This window comes from Trachymyrmex septentrionalis, unplaced genomic scaffold (genome assembly GCF_001594115.1).
Source record: "Trachymyrmex septentrionalis isolate Tsep2-gDNA-1 unplaced genomic scaffold, Tsep1.0 scaffold76, whole genome shotgun sequence".
In the NCBI taxonomy this organism is placed as follows: Eukaryota; Metazoa; Arthropoda; class Insecta; order Hymenoptera; family Formicidae; genus Trachymyrmex; species Trachymyrmex septentrionalis.
This window is the reverse complement of record NW_017305947.1, coordinates 506,550-529,663: the sequence shown is the minus strand read 5'-3', so window position 1 is coordinate 529,663 and position 23,114 is coordinate 506,550. Positions and strand designations below refer to the sequence as shown.

General features: G+C 33.9%; 1 protein-coding gene across 1 annotated transcript in view; it reads left to right on the top strand.

Moving 5' to 3' along the window:
- The window catches only part of LOC108754124 (circadian locomoter output cycles protein kaput), a 204,315-nt gene that overhangs the window by 68,034 nt on the left and 113,167 nt on the right, over positions 1-23,114 (top strand). Inside the window, exon 2 of the mRNA XM_018496207.1 lies at positions 5,777-5,967. Coding sequence (XP_018351709.1) covers positions 5,777-5,967 — 191 coding nt within the window. The remainder of the gene's footprint in view (positions 1-5,776; positions 5,968-23,114) is intronic.

Here is a 23,114-nt window from a genome sequence, read left to right as displayed (position 1 = left end):
TAACGTTTAGCTTATTTTTCATTTGATTATTATATATACACGTTTCCTGAAAGAACTTCTAAGAGAAAAAAAATTATACAAATTGTAATGATTGCGATATACAAATTATAAAATTTATGTAAACTGTTACAAATTTTAATATCTTTTTATGAATATAACGCAAATAAGTGAGTGATAGTTTAAAAATATAACGCGGATACGAAATAAGTTGTTAATTAATTTTTATCCATATTAATCCATAAATTACATTAAAATACTTACAATATTCACTTTTTTTCTTTGGTCGTGAAAACATTTTCCAACAAATTTTGAATATGATACCGAATGCGTTTCTGTGTCGGTACAAAGCCTTTTGCGTGATTTTCTTCGAAGAGTCGGTGAACTTGTCTCTCCAGGAAAACGTCGAAAATTACCTTGGTAGTGCTCCGGGATGAAAATTACCAGGAGACCTTTCCTTAACGACCGCAGCAACATTGCCGGCCATTAAGCGGAGTCTGAAGTATACGTACGTATGTTTCGAGTGTGCGTTACAGTGTCACGGTTCGCGGAATAGATACGCATCTACGCAACTGGTCTAATACTACAAATGTGTTATGCGTGTGGATTATCGGGAGGGGCGCAAGGACTTGACACGTTATCACCTGGCTTACCTGGCCGGGCTAAAATCATGCGTCACTTTTAGCTCGATCGAAATAATCGATACGCACTCAAGATGAAATAATCAATCTGCTATTCTTATATGTTTCATGCCGCCTCTGACGCTAAAGGCTAATTTATGTCCTTTTTGCTTTCTATTTCTTGCTTCTTATCTCTTGCCCTTCCTCTCTCTTTGCGACTATTTTATTGTCACACTTCTGTTATGTGTTTCTTGTCTCTTCGCAAGTTTGTTAACTTTGATTTCGGGCTACAGAAAACGAAGAAATAAGATAAAAGGCAAAAACCGAGAGGTAAAAGGAAGTAAGCAAAGAACAAGAAAGTATTGTAGATCAGCCTTAAATGCAAATACTGAACTATCGGATCTGTTCAGTTGAAGCGCTCACTTGCATGAGATGAAACGTATACTTATGTCGAATACGTACGAATATGAACATAAAATGATATACTGCACCTAATCGAAATTTATGTTTTGAAAGGGTGAATTCACCCCTCAATAAGTTAGCAAGAATGAAACGGTCTCGAACGGTAAAACGAACTTCTGTTGGCGAATAAATGTCGATTGCATAACGGCGTGTATATTCTTCGGGCGGGACGCATCGTATTGTTCCTTCGAATCTATAATTTTTTTATTCATCTGTCATCGAGGTACCATGCATGTACCTACAGATAATGGCATAGCGTCGGGCCTCGTTTGTATTTCCAAGGTAACTATAATCGTGCACACGGCCATGGTCTATCCACGTAGTTACTTTCGCATGATTTTTCGCTTCTATAGAGGCTTTCGATATGCGTAAATAAACCTTGCGATACTAGCCGTGTTATTTTCATGTCACTTGATTTCGATGGAATATAATCTTGCTATTAATGAGAGCAATTAGAACGCTCAATTAAATATTAATTAGCTAAATTTGCATACAGGTAATTTGTAAAAATATAAATAATTAATATAAATTTGTTATATTCACGATTTATTATGCGTATAAATTTATTCTTTTTATTGTTTATAAAAATATGATAGAGCAAAATAAACGATTTATTTCGCGTAACGTTATGATGTATTAAAGTATTAAAATATTAATTTTTTGAATTATTATATAATTCAAAATTAAAATTATTATCTGAAAAATCTGTATCGCTTTTTTATTGTTAATTTTTAGTATTTTATTGATTTAGATATCAAAATTCGTTTGAGAGAAATTACATTTTATTTAGCAGTCAATTGTTCATCCTATCTCACAGAATTCCTTGCAGAATGTAGTTCTTGAAAGATGAAGATATCGTCGTCCTCGGAAGTCGCGAATCATTAAAATTGGTGAACGCAACATACATCCTGAAAAAGCGATGCTGTTAATTAAAATGCTTAGGGGTTAGAAAGCGTGATGAATGAGATTGTCGGCCATATACTGCGCGACGCGGCCGCGCCAAGAAGCACTCTATTAATTATTAGATGACACCAAATCCATTATCCGAGACGAGGAGTGACGGAGGCCCACGAGGAATAATCCTATTCGAATGTTATTAGTGTTTCACCGGACGTTCGTTTTCCTTTCTTCTTGTCCTCCATCTCGTCGATAAAATAAAGTTAATAACTGGGCCCGCGAATAGAGCAGGCGCGGCACCAGCGTAGGCCCGGTATTAACCCTATGTCCCCCCTTTATTGGGTCCACCGGATCCATATGCTACTAAAAATGGCTACTTATTTCGAAACTCCCTTTCTAAGCATAGATATTAGCGGATAAAATGAAAAGAATAATGGGTTATCAATAATTACGAAATTATAAAACATTATAATTTACAAAAAAAAAATTTTATAAATTTTATAAATATAATAGGTCTTTTTTCAGCTAATATATGCTGTAAAATAATAAATATTGATATTATTTATTTGATTATAAATATTACGATGAAATTATAGCTATTTTTAAGCTATAATTAAGAATTTTCAATAAATTTATTTCTTATGAGTTTATCTTTATACTAAAAGTATGTCTCTTGGGATGAAAATAAAATTCCAGGTATTTTCCCGACTTGTTAGGCTATAAGATAATTTTTCTACTGAATGATTACAGGCAATTTAGCATTGTATACTTTGATGATATTATCTACTGCTTACACGTGGTTAAATTGTCAATTTGAGTATCAACATCTTGTTATTTTTGAATACCTTTGTGTATTTTTAAAAAAATGAAATTTATAACGATGTTATCAAAATTATACTTTTTAAAGATTTTATCTATTTAAGATTTAACAGTACACTGAAAGAAAAAAGATTGGTTGCTGCAACAATTTAGTAGAGCAAATTTTGTGTTAGTCTATCGAAATCATATACTGGCATTGTGGATAGGCTAACACAATTAAAAATTTGCTATTACAACCAAAAATTATAATCATATAAAAATGTTACGCTATATTTTACTATCTAACTTGTTGCAGCAATTAATCTTTTCTTTCAATGTAATAAATGTATAAAAATGTTAAAAGAACAAATAATACGATATAAACAAAATTGTGTTATATTTAAATTATTTGTTGCTAGAGAATCATATACATTAAATCTAATGTCTGATAGATATAAAGCTCCCTATTATAGAAATAGAATAGATTTCTAGATATGAAGATTTATTACTTTTGAATCTTTTTAAAATAAATAAAATATTAACGAGAGAGAGAGAGAGAGAGAGAGAGAGAGAAGATAATAATTTTTACCGAATACTCACCGAGAATTATTTCTGGTATAATTATTTTATAACGAATGTTTATTTATATATCGATCTTCTTGCGAGCAGAACGTAGCGTAGCATAAGATACATAGTTGTAAAAGCGACGAAGGAGGACGAGGAGCGGCAAAGTTCACAGTGACATCTCATTAACACTATTTTCTGAATAACCAGCGATAAGAACTGGTCCTGCCCGCGAACATTCCGACAAGTCCATCTCGTTTTCTTGCACAGCCTTGGCGAGTTCCTTAGGGGTAGCGCAATGCCGCATTAAATATATGTATATACCGCGTAAGAATAATAATTATTCCTAAGTATAGGCTTGCGCGAGAATGGTCATCGCGCGGCAATGCGGTGTCTTTGACGGGCCCGAGAGTACTCGTCTCACGACGTTGCTTTCCTTCGCGAGTGCTTCAATTACAACAAATAATCTGGGGGCACAGATGCGTAAAATTTGATTTTACATATTCCGCGGGTAGTCAATGGCGTCGCCGGGATATCTGCAAAACCCATTAACGACGTGACTTACGATGCGTTAGCGCAGCAAGAGTCGATGGACGTATTGGATTGTACTGGGTTGTGCGATTAGAAAGAGAAGAAAATATTCGTGTCCGAAGATAAAAATCGAAATATTTGTTTTGGAGCAAAGAAATGTAAAATTGCAAAGTATCCTACATTTTTATAAACGTGAAAATAGTCTTATAGGTAATAATGTGTTTGTATAATATTTTAAAAAGAATCTTTGTGGAGTCGCGACTTATATTCATTGTAACTTTTAATTATGTGATTTATAACTTTTAATAATATTACTTATCTTTAATTTATACAGGTTAAACAAAGAGAGATTTGCGTTTTAATATACAATATTTTTTCTGCGTATTAAAGTCACCCATTATTGCTATTTCGAAGCATTGTATTAGGTACTCTACTGTGTTCTTTAAATTGCAATGTTAATTTTGTAAGAGTTCTATTGTAATAGCATTGCGTGTTGCATTAATTATGATACGCGTCAATAGTTTCCATAGTGAACATTTTAATTAAGCAGGTTGCTTAAAAATAAAGTTTACATATTAATTTTACAAGTAGCGCGGCGTCGCTTTTTATTTTCCCATTTGTGTATATTATAAGTGCTGAAAAATTTGAAAAAGTACAGTTTTTTTAACACCTTTATTTTAATTCTAAAAAAATTATTTTACTAATTAACGATGTTTCTTATAAAAGATAATCTTCTAAATTAAATTACATAGGTACAATTTTTTTCTGCTGTTACGGTAAACAACTTTTCACGTTCTTGCGTTGTATAAATTTATTATAAATAATTTTATCTTACAAACAAAAAGGAAAATAATATTTTTATGCTTTTTTAAAATAAATTAAGAAATTTACAGAAGTTTTGCTTCTCAAGCACGAATTCATTATTTCTATAAAAGACAGACATTAGACGAATTCACTTATTTCTATAAAATGTTTATGCCAATGTTGTTGTCTAATTAGGTCATTATAGTAACTATATTTGTCAGTTCTCACATAACTACTAAATAATTCACATATTTTACTCCGAATCGAGCGGCTCGCTCGCCGACGTAAATATTTCAGGTTACGAGCATACGTATCCTTGTCTAAGGACTGGATTCGAGGCGCATACGTGTCTGCAGGGTGTCAATCAGTCCGGTTGGCACATCGGCATCTTTTAATTATCAAAATTCTACGGGACACAGCCCGTTTGCTGTTAACGATTCAAGAAGCGCACGGTGATTTCAGTAATAAAGAGTAAAATGTAAATTCACGCACACATAACGGTCGGCGTGCCGCCGCGAATTGATTATTAAAATTAATCCCCTAGTCAACATGGAACTCGGAACAAAAGCCGACTGGTTATTGAACCCTCATCTCCACGAACCAGCAATATCGTTGATTACTGTACATTGCAACAGCTTTATTTTTAGTAAACTGCAAGAGTCTGCTGGATTGTTAGAGCGACGTTCCATTGCATTTTTATTCGCAACCCTCGTTGAACAGCGTTCTTTGTGAATGTTTTTATTTTAGAAAGCTCTAATGTCAATCTTTTTTACTTGATCTTTTAAGTTATTGTTTTTTTATTCTATAGTTCTAAATTCTCTTTTACTCCAAAACACGAAGGTTTTAATGTTTAATATATTTTTAATAATTTTATTGAAGTGTTATATGGAATATATATATTAAAAATTTCCGATATTTTGAATCAATTTGTTATCAAATTTTAAATAAAAAATGTATTGTTATTTATTTAGTCTCTTAAACTTTCTATTTTTAACATAACATTCGTTATAGAATCTCTTTTTACAATAACTTCTTTTTCTTTCTCTAATTTATTAAAATCTATAACATGTATTGTACATAAGAATATATTTGTCTCATTGCAGCTTAAAACCACCACAGAAGGACGGGGTGACAAAGTCGAATCCCAGCAAGCGGCATCGAGAACGATTAAACGCCGAGCTGGATACGCTAGCATCGTTACTTCCTTTTGAGCAAAATATCCTCAGCAAGCTGGATCGACTGAGCATCCTCAGACTCAGCGTAAGCTACCTCCGCACCAAGAGCTACTTTCAAGGTAAGTATTCAGAATTACATTGTGCATATTACTGCAATTTATATTATTACTGTATATATTATATTTTATAAGGTTCATCCAAGTAAATATTGAACGCATATATTTCATAATTTTAAAATTTACCGCATACATTCAAGAATCTAATTCAACTTAAATTATGTTGCTTATTTGACAATTTGATTCAAGAAATATATCACGCATATTGTTTAATTATTAATCACGCTGTAATAATCGCGTTAAATCTGAAGCTGGTATTACTAGCGGCTTAATTAATTATTAATTAATCCTATTATTAATTCAATTTAATATTAATTTAATATTGCTATCTGTGCGTAATGATAGCTGAACGTAGAATTCGGACAACAAATATCTTGAGTTGTAGCTGTGAGCTCCATTATAATACAAGTATCCACAATCTTTCGTTGGCACGCGAGATACTCGTTAGATTTTCTAAACAATATGATCCGGAAACAATGCGCGGTTCATAAACTTGCTCATCATTCTTTCACAATCCATTGATTGATGGCTTAATATTAAAATCATGTTTTACACAGAGATAGATTATTGAAATTAAATCTTTATTCGGATACACACAAAATAAGAATTTACAGTAAAATATAAATTAATGGTACTTAAGGGTTAACAAATAAAGTTGAAATATTAATACTGTTAATATATATTAAAACGATTTATTTAATCATAAAATTAATGATAATTAATTCTTGTTTACATATAAAGAAGAATTTTTTTAGAACAAAGAGATTTTTTATTTTACTTCGCGCTTAAAGAAAAAAAAAAAAAAAAAGAACTGATTTGCTCCCGTGAGCAATACGTTCGGCTGCTATGCAGAAATTATGCAACTTGAGCGAGAGAACGCCTTCCTGCACCACGGGTGTGCAATCTCATCTGCAATCGCAATCAGGTAGGGCCAATCGAAGAATCGCCGCGGAATAATGGGTAGACGCTCTCGTCTTCTTCCCCTACCATTATCCGCCACCGTACTTTCGTCCCTTGTTTCCAATCTCGCGACGAGCAAAGTGACTCCTGCGCCAACGCGAAATCGAGCTCATTGATTTTACGCCGAGGATTACCAGGATGGGCAAAAAAATAAGATTGTCGTCGCATTCACTTCTCATTTTCTTTAAGAAATCGCATCAGAATTTAAAACGTATCAGCTGATCGAAAAAGATTACTCTAAGAAGTTCCTAATACAATGAGACTAGATAACGTCTTCGCTTCAAGAGCACGTCTCTTGCTAACAATTAGCTCAAAGCAACTGTTAACTTCATAATTAAGGAGTCTATTCTGTAACTCTTAACGATATTGTAACGATATAATTACAGAATAGAACCTTTAATGTTGAATGAGAAACTCTTGGAACTACGAAAGTAGTAATAATTTATGCGAGGAATTTAAAGAATGATTTTTTTCAAATAAAATTTGTATAAATATACTTGTATCTGCATTAAACAAATCACGGATTTATATCGCTTCGAGATTCTCTGTTTTTTGATCGCTCATTTGAAATTATCTTCAAACTTTTCTAATCGTTCCAATTAGTTTTAATTATCATTCCTTTAAATGCGACTGTTTGACTCCCATGCGAATGTGAAACATTTTTCTGTTTTGGAAATTTAACATTTTCAAAAAAAGTGTTGACTTTTACTTAAACGTTACGTAAAATGTTTGTAAATATATATCTAAAAATTCTGCAACTTTTCAAAACGCTAGAACTCTTAATTATATAAATAGGAGCAATTAACTAGATACGTGACAGGACTACGCGATGGTATTTCCTTCGAAAGAGAGTGGCAAACGGAGAAGGAACGGGTGGGAAAGAGTCCATTAGCGGAAGAGGTGGGCATCATACGGCTCGGTCGATGGTCGAACGCGCGAAGAGGATCGGGAACGGCCCGATCCTCGTTTCGAGAGGACGCGAGGAAGCGAGATGGCAGATATACCGGGGGCGCAATAGCGTATGCAAGGTAATGCACGAGCACGAATCCGGATTGAACGCGCGGAGGAGGACGGCCTCCTCCGTGATGCTGGTTCGTCCGTTTGTGTACGTGCGTTGCTTGCTGCTGGCTACCTCCGCGCGATATCGCGGATCTCGCAGTATATCACCGAGGCCCGCGCGCGAGGTTGCGGCCTGGGACTTCCACTTAGAGCTCTTGTTGCTGCCGTTGCGTCGGCTATCCTGGTCACTGTTGCTGCCGCGATACCGCAGGACAGAACTCGCACGCGCGAAAGACGCAGCGGGACCTAACCCGTAGCGCATTGTTCGCACCATTTTAATAGGTATTCATTGTCAAGACTCGGATCTCTGCCGAGGATTCCCAATAGAGTGTCGTCTCCGATCTGTTCCGATACCTGTGGGAGTTCCCGCGTATATAAGTCCGTATATAAGTCCCCGTCTCTTCTTCCCTACTTCCCTGACACGCCACTTTCGCGGAATTTTAGAATTATGGAGAGGGATCTGCATGCACATAATAGTTTCGGATTTTATCTTCTTTTCGTGTAAACAGAAATACTGTTATCATTATTGTGACTTGATGACAATTAACTTCAGCTATAAAAACAGCACTTAAGTTTTAAAGCGTTCTGTTTGAAGCATATAAATGTAAGGAAATATTCATCTTGGCGATTGAAGGTTTTTTTACCTACAAGGTCCCAGTTCCACCGAGGTTTAACTTATTCCTCATCTCTTTCTAATGCTAGAATTGGAAAGAGATAAGAAATAAGTTGAACTTCGATTAAGCGTGAGTTATAAAACTGAGCCTTAGAGTCTCATAGTACCAATCATACACATTGTGTAACTGTTTAAAAATGTTTGCTTTGGGTTCAGATGACTTGTTGCTATAATCGAAGATTAAATAGAAATTAAGTTAAAGGTAATCAGGTAGAAACAATAAGTTTTAAGTTGCTCGTAGCTTTAATTATGTTCGTTTATCTTTTGTTTCTAGGGCAAAGTGATACAATTTCACGTGGTACAATTCTGACGTAAGATTTTAATCCAATTTTCGAAGTGCAAGTTTTAGTTTTTCCTGTTTAGTACTTTCCACACAATGAGATTAGAGTTGAATTTCTCGAAAATTGGATTCAAATTTTATTTCGTTCAGAATTGTATCACCTTATCCTATTATTTTTAAATATTATATACACATTTTAGACACAGTTATCATAACATTCATTAAAACTGCGTAAAAGCATTAATAAAATCGCATTGTCGTTTCCGGTCGTTTTCTACATTTTCTTATGCATTATTGTGATTGCGGAGTTCAATTTCCGAAAAGTTATCAACATCAACCGACTTCCGTTCCACAGAATCGAGCTTCTCGATTAAAAAGTTCAGTTCGCGCCTCGGCGAGCGTTGCAGCTGTTAACAAGATTAACAGCTCCGCATTCGATCGGCAACATTAATCCGAGTAACACAGGTAGTAACCCGTGAGGAATTCCCCCCCCCTCCCCTCCTTTTGCTCTCCATGAATGCTATGTAAATTAATTAGGGCCCTCGGTAACCGCGCTGATTTTTCAAGTAGACACGTGGTGGGTGCCTCCCTCGCCTCGAGGTAGAGAGAAACGAAGGAAGAAGAAGGAGAAGTGAAAGAAATGGAAGAAGAAGAATAAGGTGGCGAAGTCCGGGCCCTGGAGGTGAATTCGCCGGGCGTTGAAGAGGCGGTGTGCGATAGATAGTCCCTGGCACTCGGGTACCTTCTCGGGGCTCCAGATAGCAGATCTACCCCGGAGGTTGTGTGTACCTCCCTCACCTTTCTCACACGTTCGAGCTCATCTTCCCTCACACTCTGCACCGTTGTGCTCTTGCTACCGGTCGCAGAGATCCCGCTCGAATGAGAATCTCGGCAATTAACCTACGCCACTTAGTCTTATTATTGGTAGGTCTCTTCTGCGCGCGTCGTCCTTGATTCTCGTTGCTCCATCCTCGATTTCGAGCCGCGCTTCCGCCGCGATCCTGTACGCGTTGTTCCTGCGTCAGAATGCAATTTTTTCCTCGCGGAGGAAGTCTTTTTTGTTGAGAGAAGTTTCCTGTTAATTTTGATCTCACTTTTTCTCTCGACAAATTTCTTCAATTTCAAACGAAATAATTACTTGACAATTGTGATGGACAAGTATGTATAGATAAGAGAAATAATATATTATAGATTCTGACACACATTATATATTGAATGTATCATATAATATTTTAAAATAATTTTTAAAAAAGTATTACAAATTACAGTGTAATCATATTTTCTTTTTTAGAAGTGCTACGTACATTATTGCAGTTAATAATGATAATTTTTCTACTAATAAGAAATGTTTTTTAACTTGTAAATTAAAAGACGTTATTTAATAATTATTAAATCACACACTTAAACAAATTATTGAAAATTTATATCTGATATTTATTTAAAGAATGAGATTTGTTTATTCTATTTAAAACAGTATTTGCAAAAATGTCTATAAAATTTTCTTTTATTTAAAAAAGTATATAAAAATTAATTTCTAACTCTACTTTCTCTTCAATCTTTCATGTAAAATATATTGTATGATTTTTAATAAATTACGAAAACATGAGGTAAAGTCATCACATTTTTTTGCAGTGATCAATTTCATTCTTATTGTTTATTAAAATTATCAGAATTAGAATTCGGCGTTTTCCTAGTATGGTATATTTCTTAGAAAGCTGGCGTGTAATCTTAACGTTCGTTTTGATGACGTATGACCTTAGTGTTTAGACGCGTCGTTGTGTATATGTACAGTCATCGTTTCTCATTCCCTTGGTAGAGTTCGAGCTAGCAGGTAGTGGCACGATCCGTGTATCATTTCTGGTACCGCATTTGCAACTGAAAGTAAAACGCTACAAAACTTCCTCTTTACTTATTCTTTATAAACAATTAGCAATTATTAACATGCATGATCAATTGTCAAAATTTGTAAATATATCAAAGCATATCTTGCACAATTCCGTTTTACGATAAGGAACTGAAACGATAAGGGATAGAAAATAGATTATTTACGAACAATAAATATTTCCTCACACAACGACTTAGAATTCAGATTCATAATTCAGATTTATCGTGCTTTTATCTTCCGCAGCTGACATCAAAATCTAACATAGTTACTGACGTTGAGTTTGTAAAGATCACATTCAATTATATTAATTAAAAAGCGCTAATTAGTTTTAAAGAACTTTAAAATATACATAACTCATTTAAAAAGAATAAATACTATATTTAATATGAATAATCCAAGATTATAATAGATGTAACTTAAATAAAATTGAATTGTTTGACTTTTTACAAGACAAAGAAATTTATAATTGAGTTTGATAGATGGTTAATTCCGAAAGATCTTGGTAATTTAAACATAAATTGTTATTTTGATATTAATGTATTGTAACATAGATCATAAAGATCAAGTGATTTTAAAAGTCAAGTAACCCAAAGACATGATATATTGATCGTTTTTTAAAAATCTGTGATACGAGGGGAATAGAACATTCAGCATACATTAATATTTTATAAATTATAACGTATGAAATATTTCGTAGCGGAATGCGACGGTTGATGTTTACTTACTCGCGGCGCGCGTCGACCGTTGAACTTACACAGTCATCTTGTTTATTATTCGTTCGATGTCGCATTTTACTTCTCGAAATTTCGTCGCGACAAGTGCCGAATAGAATCCTTCTCTACGAACATTTGGCTTGTCGGTAACTTGTTAAAACATCTCGTCGTTCGAAACTCGTTCATTCACAATGAATCGTGGAACGATTGAGTGGATAACTTAATTTAACTTGACGCAATCTGAGAGATTTTTCGTGCGTTCTCATCGTGTTGTCCGTTCTAGAATGTTGCAAGAGAAATTTGCAAGGTTATGTTTGAATTGTTCGATGAAATTCCCGTATTAATGTATTTCGTAATTTATTTTCGCGGGTGTTAAGTGATGTTGTGCAATGAAGGAAGCTGAGAGGAGGAGATCTGGCGGAGCAACTATGAGGTAAGTTTTCAATATATTTTTTATACATTTATGCAACATTTGCGGTTTTAATTAACAATTATTTTTTGTACAGTTATGCAACAATTAATCTTTTAAATATTTTTAAATCTCTTTAATTATTTTAAATGCTAATTCAGATATTATGTTCGTATTTTACAGTTCGACGTGGTTCAACGTAGTTCAACTGCTGCGCATCGTATCTGTGTAAGTTCTAAATTATATTTTATATATATATATATATATATTAGAGGAAATAGATTTACTATTTCTATTAAATTTCTATTAAATGTATATGTATTTCTATCAAATGTATAATGTCTCATAAATCTATTATTTTTTAATGGACAAACTCTAAAAAAAGAAAGCGATATTTAATTCTGTGTAGCAATCATGTAACTTTTTTTCTTGGGGTTTCTTGGGGAAACATGAAAAATAAAAATTTTACTATTGAAGTTAACGAAGAAATTTCTTACTGTTTACATTTTGCGTCCTAAGGAAAAAATTATTTAATTGGTATCCAGGTATGTACAATTATTTATTATGCATGGAAGACTAAATATATTTACATTTTGAAAAAAAAAAAACGAAATTGAGAACACTGTAAAAATATAAGGTATTACATAATAATATTGTTTAGACAATTTTGATGTGTTGAGTACATTATGAGTAATAAATTTTTGAGTTTGCTTAAACAAATGCTGAAAAAGAAGGGAAACAAAAAAATAAAATAAAAGCTATAGAGCAAGAAATTGAAATACAAATATTCTTAGAACAATTTATATAATTAGGATTAATAACACTCTTTCAATTATACATTTTTATGGCGTTCTTATTTAATTTAATCGGAAACTTATCCGTCGGACGCTTCCCTTCGTATTCGTAAAAAATTGATAGATTTCGCTGACACGTAAAATAAAACATTGAGGGAAAAAGATTAATGAGCACAGCTCGGAACCCATTCACACGTCGTCTCACACTTAATGCTCGATTAAGCGTGACTAAATATCACTCTAATAAAACTCTCGCAGCGAGAGAGAATTTTTCCGGATTGCTTTTCGTCCGATACGTTTGAGAACTTAATAGCTATATCATGATGGCCCTTCTGTGCGCGCAGACAGGCGTTAAGAGGATCGTACACAATGCGTGACTGACCGTGCGCGGCCAATTATTTCGATGATTTACGACGTCGTATCCTTATCGTCGTAATTAGTAGAAAAAAAGATTTATAACCGAGACACGTTACGTATATCACTTCGTTATCAGCTCATGCGAATTTTAAACATCCCGGACTACCTCCGGCGTGTATCCGAGTGAGACAACCCGCGTAATGCTGGCAGTTATACTTGACGAAGCCGAAGATATTTTTTATTGCAATTTTAATGAATTGAGCGATGCTCTCTACTTAAAAAGCACGCGAACGAAGCAGCGAGGCTGTCGTGTTCGCGGAAAGAAACTGCACGGTATAGTCTTCTATATAAATATACCTACTAAGAAAAAGCACATCTATCGCTTGAAATAACGTATGCGATTTTATTATAATATCGTATCACTTCTTACTTGGGATGGTTCGTGTTTAATTCGTAATAAAATACGATTCTTACATGTATAATGATTTCATCTACACTTGTCACTGAACTTTCGCGCAAAACTAAAACAATTTCTCATTATTCATTGCAAATTGTGAACGGTAATCAAAATTGGTTTTTTCAAAATAATCTACGATATTTTATTAATCTGATGAAATAACATAAAACGCGTGCAAAAATGCGATTACAATAGCAAATTATTGCAGGCGAAACGATTACAAACTTTTTGTGAAAAAATATGTAATATAATTATATAATAGATAAATGTTTTTATAGGAAAAAATATTAAATTATTCTTATTACCAAAAATAAAACTGCTCAATTATTTATAATTGACAAATGAGTAAATATATTAATTGATCTTAATTAGATAATGGAAATATCAGTTAAATAAAATTGTTGAATAGGTATGCTACCGATTGCATTATTTATGCGATTTTTATCGTATTTTTCAGATACCGAGATTACTGCTACAAAATCAAAATGACATTAGATTATTGATTAAATTAAGATTAATTAAGCTTTACATATACGATAATCACATCAGCTGATTATGAATGCTTTTCGTTTTGCCTTGCGTTTTGTTCGTATTGCATCATTCTCGTCGAGGTTGTTCGCATTTTCCGCATCATTTCCCAGTGCGAGTTACATACAGCAATATAGCGATAAATCAGTTCGTGATGTATTAATTAACGCGATCGTAATTAATAGATCCTTCGATATTCGCAATGGATATGCGTTGCTGCACATTGAGTCAACGCCGCGTTCATTGGAGCGATTTAATTATTAAGACGCATCCTTCGTGTCTGAAGTGCATCCAGTGCACGAATCGGGTGTCGGGAGTATCTGAGCGGATTAATTAAAGATACGCGATAGTAATTAGTCGTACAAATTTTTCAAGTGTGACACGCGTTGCGTGCTTAATAGGTATTGGAGCGTATTTCGTGTTATATATTTACTCGTCTTGAATTGCAATTTCAACAATGAAGCGCTTTCTTGACAAGAAACACAGTTCATTTATTTAACAAATTGTCTGTTTGTTTTGTTCTTGATGATCTGACATCATAATATTCGCCGATTCGAACCTGGAGAATCTTTGTCTTGAATAAATACTTCATATGTTAATTTTCCGAAACTGACGGTCCTTTAGAGACTCGTTCATAAATCTCTTTATCAAAAGTGTCAAACAATTCCATTTTCTTTATGTTACATCTGCAAATTTAAATTATTATTATTAAAATAGTATAATTCGGTCATTTGCATTACATTAGCTGCTGTACATGAAATTAGCGATGAATGTAAAAGCATATACATAAATATTTTAAACGATTAAATACTCAATGATATCGTGATGTTATTTAACAAAATGTACATGTATTATTTTAAAGTTGATTATATAATATTATGTTACTAAGTGCATTTAGATATATTATATAAAATAGTCTTTAATGTGTACTAATCTAGTTAATGCAAATGACCAAGTTTTATTAGTATTTATTCATTTTCTTTTATACGAGTTATGTCGTATTTTTGATTCTTTGAATTTAATTGATGCCTTTTAATTAACATAAATTAAACGTGTCTTATAGGTTTAGTAATTATGATAAGATTTTAATGTCAGCTTCGGAGAGGATTAAATCATATTAAATTGCCTGCATGATAGAGGATAAATCTGAAATTAAATTAATGCAATTTAATTGTTTTGCATCAAGTATTTCAGCTACTGTATTTGAATTATCGAAATTTCAGAGTCTCAGGAATTTTTAGAGCCCGTCAATATCATATAAAACCAATTTACAAAACATACATACACATTCAGATTTTTTTAACAAATAATAAGTCAAATATCAAAAGAGTTTTTTATCTCGCGTTCTTCCGGTTTTCGATCAACAGATCCATCTCGCTGATTTCTCTTTGGCTTTGCCTCTCTCATTCTTCTCCCTTTTATCGTCATCGGGCTCTTTCTCTTTTTTCTTCCCTTCTCTCTCTCTCTCTTTCTCTCTCTCTCTCTCTTCATTTTGCTTTCTCTCACTCTGCCAGGTGCGGCGACGAAATGGAAAATGCAAATAAGGCGTAATAACGAGATGGTAACCGTATCGCTCGGCTGTATCTCTCCATCGTGGACTTACGCATCTCTCCCGGACGTTTATGATATACATTTACACGTGTGTATGATATATTAAGTATAGGCGTGTCCACATTTATAAACGTTGCTCGCGCGCGAACACCGATCGGCCAAAATGATCGTTTAGGGACGAGATGCGCGTGCCTCTTTTTTGGCGGTAACATCGCTGTTCTTCGCGATTTTATTCGTGCCGGCGGCGTTGGTAAATCGATGACTTTTTGATAAGACACAGTCACGAGATTAATCTCGATCTCTTCAACAAACAAAAACTTATTTTATTTAAATAATTGGATTTTCGTGATAAATTCTTTTGTAATAAATTAAAATAAATTAAAGAGATGACTTATATATAAATACATCTATACAGCAGGTAGCACATTTTGATTAAAACAAAAATAGAAATTGAGGAGTTTTTTTTCGCAGCTTTTATTTATAGATATTACCAAGAAAATTAATTTGATACAGATGATACTTTTAATATCTCGAAGTCAGGTTTTTATAACATTCACGTGTCATTTAATAAGAAAAAAGTCCCCGTTCTGCAATTTAATTATTAGGTACGTACCGCTATAAGGTGACAGAAGCGTTATAGTTAATTAAGGCAAACAGTCTGGGTGCCTTTAATATTCTGAGAAATTGCGGCACGTTGTCAGAATAACTCCGTAAAACTCGTTAATGATGAATGCAGAAAATATTTCACGTGAAACCAGCACCCAGAGAAATTTTTTTAATTCAAAAAAATGTTTCACGGTTAAAGAAAAAAATTTCTTTAATTTGAACGTCATTTCTTTGATTTAAACATAATTTTTTTAAATTAAATAGATTTTTTTATTTAATTTCAAAAAATAATGTTTAAAGTAAAGAAATGATGTACAAATTAAAGAAATTTTTTCTTTAACCGTACAGCAAAGAAACATTTTTGTGAATCAAAGAAATCTTTGTCTGGGCAAATCGAGAGAAAATCAAAGTATTCTACCGGTAGATTATTATATATTAAAAGGATGAAAATTTATTATTATTTATTACATAGAATGCAGTCCCTCGTATTCTATGTAATAAATAATAGATAGTTATTATAATATGTTTTTTTATAATTATTAATATTTATCAAAGAATGAGATAACAAATCAAACGCATATTATATAGTATACATCTGTACTAATTATTAATTATTCAGCATTTAACTTCCTTATCCAGCAAACAAATTGACGTTATTTGTCATTATTTTGATATTAAATCACGTTAAAGTTATTTGAATGTCAAAATGATGGCAACGTTAGCTTATTTGTGGAGTGATAAAGCTCTTTTTTTTTCAACAGATTAATACAACTCATTTACATAAAATCGTATGTTAATCGGATGTTATAATTTCAGTGTATATATTTTTAGATGTCTAATACAGATAAATATATATACACAGTTTATTTAAATACATACATATTAATACATGTATTTAATTATAATTGATATATCTTTATAAACTGATAATTATTCAAGAGAAGATTATTCGAAATTGATTAATTTATGAATAATTCTTGGAAATTATGAGGGATTCGGCTGATATGTTTGCTTTAAATTTGAATGACTTCGCTGGCAGACGTTTCTAGTGTCACAGGCTGATATATTGTGCACATATTGCCACCATGTCATGTTCACGTGTGGTACGTTTTGATTAAGGTGTCTGAGGGTAACGAATTGTGTAATGAGTATTTGATGCGCTCGCCCAGTGAGTAATTAGTCCTGCGACTATTATTAATGTTTCGAACTAACGTTTCCATCTTTATTCCGGCGATGACTATAGTGTTTACAACATCGCATTCCTTCTGTCCACGTTTCTAATGTCTTCTTTAAATACGCGATGACTTTTTTGCACGATTATGTGAGATAATTTGAAAATGAAATTAATGCATAAAATATTTAATCTTTACAGGACGGGAAAACCATTATAGTGGCGCTGAAACAGTGTTATATTTTGAAGTAAGAAATAAAATAAAATAGTGAATTATAACAAATCTTACTCGAGGAAAAGCTCCCTGTAGGATTAAAAAAAAAATAGATCCCTATCCTCTAAAAGTTAATTTTAATAAAATTTTAATAAAAAGTATCTTTGAATAAGAATATTAGATGTTAGGAATAGAATAAGATTTTAAATAGCGCGAAATTTTTATTTTCTTTTACACGTCTGAATTTATTAAAATTTTATTCCTAAATTATGCTTTATATGTCGATGAGTTTTGAGATATCACCATTTTTATGGTATATTATGTGGTTATATTTTATTTTATTTAAGTCGAAATGATAAGAATTACATTTTAGAATACTTTTTTCGCGATGAATAAATAAAAAGCGTATTTATGCTTGGGGTGAAAGGATTAAAGAAGATGTGATCGATAGAAACGATGGTCCGTCATCCAATGCATTTATTTAATTTCACCGATTATCTACGGCGGAATTCATTTTTCACATTATCGCGATGCGGCGAGCCTTCATGATTTTGCCGGACAATGTTGCGAGCGACGCACGTCGTTTTATAGAGTCGTCAGCGGCTTCCATCTCACCTGTCTTGTCTCGCCTCTCTTTGCAATCCGCCGTGTCCGTCTGTCCGTCGACCGCCTGAAAAATGATTCCATTCTAGATCGGAGTCGCGCCTCTCGTTTGCATCGATAGCCATCGGCAATCGCGGACGGGATCCACGAGTATCCTTCGGCGCAAGTTTGTTAACTCGACGAATAATGGCGTGTACGTTGTAAAACCCTCCACTTCAGTATCTCTTCTCTCCAAAGGATTTACGTTTGCATCGATTTTTTTTGTTGGGTTGTCTCTCTTCGGTCGAAGAGATTACGATAATGAATTGTAACAAATATGGGCAGTATCATTTTATTGCGACGTTAATTCTTGTGGTCGCAAGATCTTATTATTTTCTGTTGCAATTATACATAATTGTCTTAAAAATAAATCCGACTACTTTGAGATGGCTGTGTAGTTAAAGAGTGAGAATGTCATAAAGAGAATTGATACGCATTGCGTCTCTCTTCAATAAAAATTCATTAGTCTTGATATTACATAAATAATGAAAACAAGTGAAACGATAAAGATCAATTGAAGGATTAATTATTATTCGCGGACAGCCTTTTTAGCAAGGTGAAATGCCTAATTAATTTTGCTACTTTAACTTTGACATATCTAGAAGATTAAAAGTTATTTCATTTTGGATTCTCTCAAGTCAAGCTGTTTGGCAGCTTGATATCGCAAACGAGAGACAGAATTACAATATATCCCCCTAACATAAATTCTCGATATTCCTATCGGATCGATAGATCAAGAAGGACTAACTGCCGCATTTATTTATCTACAGTTCATTAGTTTTGCATTCGTACGTCGAAATTAGTAATTACGAGTATTTTTATCTTAACAAAGTTATGGAAATTGTGAAAATTTTAGCTGTCTTGAACTTTAAATCAATTAACATTAAGAATAAACGATGAGAATTTATTTTCGGTGTATCTTGAAGATGGATGTAATCACTTAACTCTCAGAGCAATTTCTTTTTAATCGTCTTTCGTCGCATAGTGAGGATAAAAATTTTGCTGTTTATATAACAAAAATCTTAAATCTTTGGTCTTCGTAACTCGTAGATTATTACGACTCTATTCCGATTTATAGAAGTTTAGAAATATATTATTATATTATTATTAACATTATATAGCAGCAATAATTATAAAAATGGAGCTCTTAATTATTTATCATGCAATTATAGTCACAAATATCAAAAATTTTTCTTTCAATATATACTTAAATAGAGAACGTATAATATGTAAAGAATATTATAAAACTTTGTGCGAATGTTGTTGAATTAAAAATTTTAAATCTGTGTATACAGAGTGTATTTTAATAATAATAATATCCACTAATCATACAGTGCTATTTCTAATAAAAAACTGAGCGAGTCGAAAAGTTTTCTAGCATTGTGCAATTTTCGCAATAGTTAACAAGATACTAATTTCTAAAGATTACCGAATAAATGGATAAAATCGATGTATAAGACAACTTTAACAACTTCAAGATATCTTTCAATATTCTTTGTGAAATATTTTGATGTTTCTTAAAGAACTCTCAAAGATTTCTTAAAGATGTCTTATACGTTTTACACATTTTGTTCATTGAATGACTAAAAAAAGTATTGCGAAAATTTTTAAATAGTAGAGGATCTTTTGACTCAGTTTTTTATTGGGAAATTGCACTATATGATTAATGAGCGTTGTTTAAGATACACCCTGTATATCCAAGATATATATTGGACGTCAAATAATACAAATCGGATTGGCACCAATTTTGTTTGTGATCTCTCGCATTAAGTAACAAGCGTCGTTGTCAATTCCCTTATCGTTCGTTTCGACAAGAGACGCTGAAAAAGTACGTTGAGACATCTGCCGAGTTCGGTAGCCGGCGAGGAACGTCGTCAAATATCGCATCACGGAGAAGGCATCATTTCCGATAAAATGACGGGACACGCAAAGGATCAACCGTTCGTTGGCCGTGTGTGCGAATCGCGCTTTTTTTTTTTGTATCCCTTTCTCTTAGACGAGAACACGGTACGCGTGCAAGACGATCGGTATCGCCATCGGTGTCGGGGACAAGTCCGTTTCAACGGAGGTTAACAGAGTGAAAGCGAGAGAGAGAGAGAGAGAGAGAGAGAGAGAGAGAGAAAGCGAACTGTCGGGAGAGAGATTCGATTTGCCTTTAATCGGATTGGCAACGCGCCAAGTTGGGCCGAGCTCCGGGCCCAGCGAGGTAGTCAAGTTGAGTCGGCCCACCGGACACGCGATACACATCGTTCATTAACGTCATTATTAAAAACACAGCAATTAGACCGCGCTGAATATCGATCTGCACGATGGGCACACATGACGGCCCGATGCGAAACGAGAGATCGGCGGCGATCGGCAGACTCGGCGCGCGACGGCCGGTTTTTGACGCTCGACACCTTTCTTCGCGACTGCGTGACGAAAACAACGTCGGTTTGTAACGAACACACTTATCGGCTGGTAATCGCGACGATAATAACGTTCGGCGATTATGTCGATATGCAGATGACCGGGAGGGAGACACAAAAGACGGAGAGCCTTGTATTAATTATATTATTAAGTTTATCTTGCAACACTGGTAAGGTTTGTCATATCCCGGTCGTTAAATAGCACTGTCATTTTCAGCGGAACGGTAATGAAGGAGCTCTTCGTCGTTGCGAAAGGAATGAAGTCGGTTATATTATAATAACGGTGAATGAATGGGATTGAAGGCTGAATCGGTTGAAGGCTGATTCATTAACCCTCATTTCCTTGTACTCCAACTTTTCTATGTTATTGCTCCGCCCTATTTGCCAGAAATTAGGTATTCTTACAATTCGTGTTTTAATCCTGTTCATCTAGATTACATGAAAAGAACGGTTTTGTGCTAAAAAGTAAAAAATTTAGCTACATTTTAAATCTGAAAATAATTTTGTTGAACCATTAAAATAATTATGCAGAACACTAAGGTCCAATTTCAAATATATTTTACAATATATGCTTACCTAAAGATGAAAGATAATCAAAAAATGTATGAATGTATTTTATTGATGAATCTGTTGGTAATCATTTAGATAACCATATATTGTAAAAATATTTGTCTAAGTGACATTACTGCAAAAAGTTTTTACGCTCTAGCAATTAGTTTGAGCGTTCTACATAATTATTTTGATAATTTAAACATTTTTTTGGTTATCAAATAAAATGATTGCTCTATTAATATTCAATCTCAGAATATAAAAAACTGTACTAGCTCGTATGTTTTGTCAAAAAAGGAATTATGACCTTTTAAAAGCTTCACTTGTCTTTATTTATTTTAAATTAATACCGTTATCTCATTCATTTTATTTTGAATGGTTTAAAACAAAAGAAATTAATATCATATTTAGACAAAGAAAAATATTGCCTTATAAATTATTACATCAATATACTGAAATAATTCTTTTAAGACCCGATTACACCAACGTTACTTTGATTTTAAGCGAGGCTTAAAACTTTCTCTGTCTCTGTTTTTTTATCAGCTTTAAAACGAGACAGAGAGAGAGAGAGAGAGAGAGAGAGAGAGAGAGAGAGAGAGTTTTAAGTCTCGCTTTAAGCAAGTCAAAGTGACATTGAGTTTAGGTTGTGCGTCGCTGATCAATCCTTGCACCCGTTACAATATTATCGCTTGCTATCAGTGATTTTGCAAAAGTAATACGTACTTTTTAAATCTGAATCAGGGGATAGTCACTAATTATCTAGTGGCATACTTAGCACTGGATAATCAATGAAGTTCAACTAAAAAAAGAAGAATGCTTGAGCATTATATAATTAAAACATTGATAATTGCACGTTAATTTCAATCTTCCAATTCATTGAATTTATGCACTAAAACAAGATTAGTCAGATAATAAAGATTAGATAGGTTAGAGATCTCGCATTTCATTCACCGACTACCAGTGGCATACTTGGTACTGATATCAGTGATTATCCGCTGATTTAGAGAGTAATAGGAAAGAAAATGAGAGGATTTTCATACGGGATAAAACAGAGAAAGAGAATCAGAGATTTCTTTTCCACCTGCCCACCCGATCAGCCGTATAATATACTTGGTCATACAGCGGCGTTTGTAGAGCCGTCGCAGATGTCGCGAGGACCGGCTCCGGACCCCGTCCTGTGGGTCAGCCCGCCCGGTTCCCGTATACGAATACAGTGAAAACAAAACGGTTCGCGCGGACAAGTAATAAGCTTAAAGCCCGTATACATCAGCGGCTGAATGTCAGCCGGTGCAATCGGACGGAATCGTCAAAGGTGGTAGGAAAATCGATTGCCGGCGTAAAACCGGCGTGGCCACTTTTCACGATGGACGGCGGTACTCGCGCGCGAACGCGCACCTGTCTCCGGATCCCCGCATCCTTCGGTCGTCCGGTCAAGTGGAGTCACGAGCCTCGTTCGAGTATGAGTTAAGCGGCGCGTCGTATCGCCGTCGTCTCTCTTTCCTTACGCGCTATTACTTCGCGTCGCGAGGCCGCGATATTTATGGGATGGAGTTCCGCCGGCGGACCCTGTGGATCTCGAAGCGCACCGCGAAGGAGGCGCGAGTTGTGCAGAGGCTGCTGATAACTTTTGCTTTCGATAACTGTTGCTGATAGTTGATAAAAAAAAAAAGACTCCCCGTGATGTGCCTGGTTCGAGTGATTCGCTGCGTTTAGCAGCGTGGTATCGGATGAATGTGGTGTTCTAAGCCTGATTTTGTATCTTTATCTCAGCGCAACCTTAGTTATCTTTTTATATATATGAAATATAACTTTTATTTAATTATCTTTTTTATTATATTATATATGATATTTATATTAATTTAATTTATAATAATTTAAGATATTTACTATTAAT